General features: G+C 37.9%; 1 protein-coding gene and 1 non-coding gene across 2 annotated transcripts; both read left to right on the forward strand.

Annotated features, from left to right (window-relative positions):
* Positions 1 to 265: 265 nt before the first annotated feature.
* LOC105059872 (phosphoglycerate kinase 3, cytosolic) lies at positions 266 to 4,877 on the forward strand. Its single transcript, XM_010943359.4, has 6 exons — positions 266 to 623; positions 2,726 to 2,803; positions 2,910 to 3,170; positions 3,461 to 3,778; positions 4,172 to 4,330; positions 4,415 to 4,877. The coding sequence occupies exons 1-6, from the start codon at positions 429 to 431 to the stop codon at positions 4,607 to 4,609; spliced, it is 1,206 nt and encodes a 401-aa protein (XP_010941661.1). The 5' UTR covers positions 266 to 428; the 3' UTR covers positions 4,610 to 4,877.
* Positions 4,878 to 6,605: 1,728 nt separating this feature from the next.
* On the forward strand, positions 6,606 to 6,678 carry TRNAK-UUU (transfer RNA lysine (anticodon UUU)). Its single transcript has one exon. It is a non-coding gene; the product is annotated as a tRNA-Lys (tRNA).
* Positions 6,679 to 7,041: the final 363 nt, after the last annotated feature.

Raw genomic sequence — 7,041 nt, forward strand, 5'->3', positions numbered from 1 at the left:
TGCATGTCCGGTCTACAACGCTGGTTTCTGACTCGTGTGTCACCTAGGCAAGCAAATCCACGACCGCATAAATCTGAACCAACGTCCTTCTCTGTTCGGGAGCCTTCCATTTCCCGGCCCACCGTAAAGCGTTCAAACCACGGCGGCTAACCATATGCCGTGTTCTATGCGCATCAATCGAGCATATTCTTGACCCAGCGCATGTTAGCAACCCGCCTCAGCCTATGCACGCCCTTCCCTCTATAAGAAAGTCTCTCGCCCCTCCTCAGTCGCTTGATCGCTTCCGTTTCTCCGTCCTCCGCTTCCATAGATTTTCTTTTTTTTTTTCTTGAAAACCATTCCTCTGTTTGCGATCGGATCGGATCGCTGACGAGTTTCCGCTCGTCGTGTGATTTCTGTGTTTTTTCGGTGATTGATTTGGTGCAGAAATGGCGACGAAGAGGAGCGTGAGTACTCTCACAGGAGCTGATCTCAAGGGGAAGAAAGTGTTCGTGAGGGTGGATCTGAACGTGCCGTTGGATGACAACCTCAAGATCACCGACGACACCCGAGTAAGGGCCGCCGTCCCCACCATCAAGTACTTGATGGAGCACGGCGCCAAGGTCATCCTCTGCAGCCATTTGGTGAGCCGCTTGCTCTATCTCTATAATCCATCCGGTCTCCGTTTTGTTTCTCTGAGATTGTTTCTCAGTTTTTATCATAATATCTTCTTTCGATCTCTTCTGGTCTTTGCTATTTTGTTCTTATTTAAAATCTTCAATTTTATTAACTTATGAGGTAGTTTTTTTTTTTTTTTAACTTATTGTTTTGTAGAGATTCTTATTTCTCTAAGGATTTAGATCATTCCTTTGTCTAGTACAATCATAAAAAGTCTCACCTTTGCCCATTTTTATTTTGGATTTTCGTCTCGTTTTGATGCACATAATCTTTCCGGTGACGAGGGGGGCAAATCTGTTATTAGTTTATGAAAGTTTCAACTCGGAGGTTTTAATTTATCTATCAACTAACGATCTTGGTTGTTTTTCTTTCTTTTCTTTTTTTTTTGTCTTCGTTTTCTTTCTCCATGTGGTCCTTTCGTTTTCCCTTTTCAGGCCATAGATCTGTTTGTTTATTGTATGATAAGAATTTTAAAGCTCTCGTCTTGTTCCATTTTTGTCTGTGATTTCTAGCTGGTAACGATATGATACCTGAACGTCCATGCGCATAGTTTTCTTTTAGGTGTTTGAAATGGGGAACTTTAGCCGAGGAGCGAGGTGTATCATTATTGGTTTATAAAGTTTTCGTTTTATGGAAATTAGTTTATAAATCCTTCAGCTTGGTGGTTTTGGTTCTATCTAGCAACTCCTCATCTTTGGTGTTTTCTGTTTCCGTTTTTGCTGCCGTGTTAATTTAGAAAAGGGCTTGGATCTGTCCACATAACAATGGCTTAAAAGTCCAACCTTTCTATTTAATAATCTGATATTTCTTTTCAGTGGTGGTGTGATCTATGAATGCACACAATTAGCTCTTAGCTTTGGGAAATGGAGATGGACTGACCGAGGAAAACAGATCTTTGCATGCCGTATATGTTATGTAGGAGACTTTACTTTCATAATGTTTTTTAACCCTTTTGAAAAGTCGATGTATGTAGAAAATGCAATCAGAAGAACTGAAAGTAGAATAGGATATTGTGACTATATGGGTACATAAAAAAAAAATTGAGGTTAACTACAGGTTGGGCATATTACAATCATACGACATTTATTTGACCTGATATTTACATCCAGGTGTTTTATACTGCTTAACAAATTGCCATCGTGATTCTAATTCCATTTTTCTTTTGGTTGGTATAAATGACCACCGTCCATTGCTTTGTAATTCAAAGGTTAACATGTAAAGGCTGGTTGGATGGTTGGCTTGTTATTTTCACTATTATTATTGTTATTGGTATATTGGTATTGGCATTGGTAAATCTAAATGACAATCGTCCACTACATTGCAATTTGATCCACTGCATTGCAATTTTGTGATTATCATGTAATAGGTTGATGGCTGCCTGTCTACCATATGTACATGATGCTGGTAAATCTAAATGAAAATCGTCCACTACATTGCAATTTTGTGATTATCGTGTAATAGGTTGATGGCTGCCTGGCTACCATATGTACATGATATATACTTTGTATTTGAGTATTTGATAAAAATGTGAAGCCTTTAAAATTGACTTAGGTAAGGGTGGAGGAAGATCAGGCTTTGGAGGAATTGAGGAGGCCATAATGCAAGGGAAGGGTATCACCCTTGTGATATTATGTTTTATTTTCATGATCTATAGCCCTTTGTGGCATTGGTTTCTCTCGTTCCCGTTTGAGTTTGTGCTAATAACTTTAGCCTTTTAGATGTGGAACCAGATGTTATTCAAGAAAATATCTGTTTCTTTCTATTTTATGAGATCCTATTACTGCATTTTTGTTCCTTGCAGTTTTTTCATGCATCCTTTTTTGTTTGGCCTTAGATGATGTGCATGTTATATAACCTATGCTCAGTAGTTAATTACATTGACATATGTATTTTACAGTTTTCTGCAGTGTTTCTTGTAATTCAGCTGTAATATATTTCCTGATATGGGATTTTCATTCTTAGATTTAATCAGTGCGTATTCATTTTCTGAACTTGCTACGTCCTTTTCATTTCATGGTTATTGATATATGGAACTTACAGATTTAGATTTGATTATTTGAATTTTTAGGGACGTCCTAAAGGTGTGACTCCAAAGTACAGCTTGAAGCCACTTGTGCCTAGGCTTTCTGAACTTCTTGGAGTTAATGTATGTGAAAATGGCCCCTGTAATCATTGCCTCTTTTGCATTATCAAACATTAAGGCAGGATTTTTTTTAAATATATCTTTCTGGTTCCTTGGTTCACTCGAATAGGTTGAGATGGCTGATGACTGTATTGGTGAGGGAGTTCAAAAGATGGTGTCTGCATTGCCAGATGGTGGGGTTCTGCTTCTTGAAAATGTGAGATTCTATAAGGAAGAAGAGAAAAATGATCCAGAGTTTGCAAAGAAGCTGGCATCCCTTGCTGATCTCTATGTAAATGATGCCTTTGGCACTGCTCATAGGGCACATGCTTCAACAGAGGGAGTTGCCAAATTCTTGAAGCCATCTGTTGCAGGCTTCCTTATGCAGAAGGTATGATAGCGGTTTCATCATTTTTTCAATAATCATCAAAGAAGAGGATCATAGCTTGCCCCATTCTAAAGTATACTGTTGGAATTCATTACCCTGCTTGTTCATTTGGTATCTACCATGTGCCAAATATCTTGTACTTTGTCCTGTTTTTGACAATGACCATGCTTTTTTGTCCTACCGATGTACAAATCTATATGAATCCAAGTTTTGATTTCTATGCTATAACTTCCGTTATGCTGGTGTAATTGTGCAATTTGAATTCTCATGAAAGCTGCGACTGTTTTCCTCAGGAACTTGATTATCTTGTTGGAGCAGTAGCAAACCCCAAGAGGCCATTTGCTGCCATTATTGGTGGCTCAAAGGTGTCAACCAAGATTGGTGTGATTGAGTCACTTTTTGAGAATGTTGATATCCTTCTCCTTGGTGGAGGAATGATGTTTACCTTTTACAAGGCGCAAGGGTACTCTGTTGGGTCATCACTTGTGGAGGAAGACAAGCTTGATCTTGCAACAGCACTTATTGAGAAGGCAAAATCCAAGGGCGTGTCTCTCTTGTTGCCGACTGATGTTGTTGTAGCTGACAAGTTTGCTGCTGATGCAGACAGCAAGGTTCTTCCTTTTCCTTATATATATATATATATATATAACTTAAAACAATTCAAAGTCTAAGGTCTCTCTAAGCTTTTTTTGTGACAACTTCTGCAAGGATTTGTGAACATGAAGTTTGATTTAGTTGTCGTTGATTTGTTATACAAAATCTTCTGTTTGCATACATGACAAAGAGAACAATAAAGGGGCATGAGCTGTGCCATGGTCATGAGTCGAGATTTTTTTGTTTTTCTGAAACCCCAAGCATGCTCATACATAATGTCTCCATGGAAGGAATACTTGGAATCCCAGAGATGAACCAAGTTTACTAGTGGAAGCTCTGATTTGGCAATTCAACGGCCTGCATTGTCCGAGGATATGAGGTTGATGTACTCATTTTCTTTGTTTCTGTAGGTTGTCCCTGCATCTGGTATCCCAGATGGTTGGATGGGTCTTGACATTGGACCTGACTCCATCAAGACTTTCAGTGAAACTCTAGAGAGCACCAAGACAATCATTTGGAATGGACCAATGGGAGTGTTCGAGTTCGACAAGTTTGCAGTGGGAACTGAGGTAAATGATAAACAACATGACATCTCAAGCTTCATCTTATTGTGAGTCATTGGTATAGCACGTTAACACTCTTTGATTGGTTAGGCAATTGCAAAGAAGTTGGCTGATCTGAGTGGGAAAGGTGTCACAACAATCATAGGAGGTGGTGACTCCGTTGCAGCCGTTGAGAAGGCCGGGCTTGCCGACAAGATGAGCCACATTTCAACCGGCGGTGGTGCCAGCTTGGAGCTCTTGGAAGGCAAGTCTCTTCCAGGTGTTCTTGCTCTTGATGATGCCTGAGCCTTGGAGGACTAAGTGTTTTGCTGGAGATCGCTTATTAGCCTAGGTTCTGTTAGAGAGGTGGTACTGCATGCTCTTGAGGCTATGCTAGAAGTTTTGGAGATGGTTTAATAAGTATCCTTTCGTGGAGTGCCTGTGACCAAAGGCTTCAACTTTCAGAAACTATGTTATGACACATTACGCCATAATTTTGGTTTGTAATAATATTTTGTATCATACTGCTGGATGGAATCATGAATATTGGGTACTAGTACGTCTGTTGGTTGGATTCGTCCTACTCCTTCCAAATATATATATATTTTTAAAATGTTCAAAAGAACACAAAAAATGGGGAAACGGGGCATTAGGAATTACTGGCTTGGTGACTTTACCATGAAGGAATTATCAACTTGTAATGCTTGAAGAAACGAAGAGCATCAGTGAGATTATTTGAACAGTACAGTGCAATTAGAGGAAATGGCTGGGTTAACTTAGTTAAAGATTTGGTAAGAATTTATTGTGTGGTAACCATTCATGGTGTTCTTCTTGTTGTTGGAGATGTGATAATAGCCGTTCATGCAACGGCTAGGAACGTGGGGGTGGCAATTTGGGCCATTCCATTGGATATCCGATCCGACTCTGATGGAGTGGGTTGAGGTTAAGGTCGGATAAAACTTCCAAAGGAGTCTAATCCAAGCTTAATGATTAATTTGGTTGGTGAATTGGATCAGGGTTAGGTTGGATGCCAGGTTTAGCCAATGCATTTTTGGCGGGTTGTGTTTGTTTCGAGTAAATCCAGCGGATGGATATTATCCTAGGTTATGGATATGTATGAGTGCATGGTGGCAAGTTGCATAGCAAATGTGGTACTCAGATATGTTTATGAGCTTGGTTTCCTGATATCATTATGGGCCAACCTGTTGAACTTTCAAGAACTAATAAAGTTTCATTGCATCCTGACATATGACACTAGATTAATGGGTTGTCCTCAAGCTTTTCATTTATATATTTTTATTTTATTTTATTTGTAAATGTTGGCCAGATGCAGGTTAAGTGCTGTACAGGCAGACATGAAAATGGAATCATCCCTCTTCAAAATCTATTTATGCCTCAGGAAGTAACTACAAAACAACTCTGCCTAATGTTCAAAAAAAAAAAAAATCAAAAAAAAAAAAAAAAACCTAGCAGTTATTTTAAGCATGTGGCCTAGATCCTTTGGTGTAATCTATTGCAAGTTTGAAGAAAAGTGTGAAGATCTTTGCAGTTTTAAGGTGGTCCTATATAAATTGGAAGGAAGAGATTTTAGTATTTGTATAGAGCTAAAGAATCTAAATGCTATTTGAGGATTACCTTGAGATTTCAAAATGTTTTGAAACAAAGGTTTTTTGGATAGATTCAAAATGTTCAAAATTAGGAGTTCGGATACAATAATGATTGGTGGGCATAATTGCTTTGACAAATATATGTTAAAAAATCCTCCTTGGGAGAAATCTAATTAGATTTGCTATGAGAATTGAATAGTTGGGATATATAGACATTTTATTTGTGTTAAGATGATGCACGACAAATGTCTCTGTTTTTGTTAATTGATTTAGTGAAAATAATTTTATTTTTTAAAATTTTCTAAAATTTCTGTGTCAACCACTAACAGATATGTATATCCTATTCTTTTTTCCTTAGGGTTTATGAGTGGTTAATATTTATTTCAATCAAAATATAAGTGCTAGGTTTGAAGTTGTTAGTGTCGAGAATAGAAGTAAGATTTGGAGTTGTTACTATTGAGGGGGAAAAAACTAAGTTGAAGATTGTCTTTAGGAAGCTTAGGTTGATCTTAATTCTGAAGTTGACACGTCATTTAAGAATATCACATTCCCAGAAGATTTTGCATAACTTGAAGCCAAAAGAAAAAAAAGAAACTATCTTCACATCTCTAAAGCTCACTCATCGAAATCCAAAGGGATCGATTTTATAAAGGAAAAAAGAGTAGAGAAGGTACATTTAGATAGCAAATTATTAAGCCGTCTTAGCTCAGCCGGTAGAGCGCATGGCTTTTAACCATGTGGTCGTGGGTTCGATTCCCACAGACGGCGAATGTTTGTTTAAAACAATTTTGAATAAAAAGATATTTATAAACTACCATTCTTCCAGTTTATGAGCTTTTAATGTGCTCTTTAGCTTAATTAGCTTTTATATCCATATATTTATCAGTTCAACTTGAGCTTCCCAGCTGACATGTGTATGTTTCATAAAGGCTTTGTTTCGTGACCAAAAAAAAAAAAAAAGAAAATTTAGGGCCAATATTCTCTAAGGCCCTAAAAATTTTCGTTCTCGAGGGAGAGCAATTTTAAGCACCGGTGGTGAAAATTGACTTTGACTTGAGAATGCATGGATCAGGTTTTTTTTTTTTTTCAGGCCATTGTATGGATCAAAATTTTTGAGCAGAAATTTTAAAT

The sequence above is a fragment of the Elaeis guineensis genome, chromosome 10 (genome assembly GCF_000442705.2).
Source record: "Elaeis guineensis isolate ETL-2024a chromosome 10, EG11, whole genome shotgun sequence".
Taxonomy (NCBI): Eukaryota; Viridiplantae; Streptophyta; class Magnoliopsida; order Arecales; family Arecaceae; genus Elaeis; species Elaeis guineensis.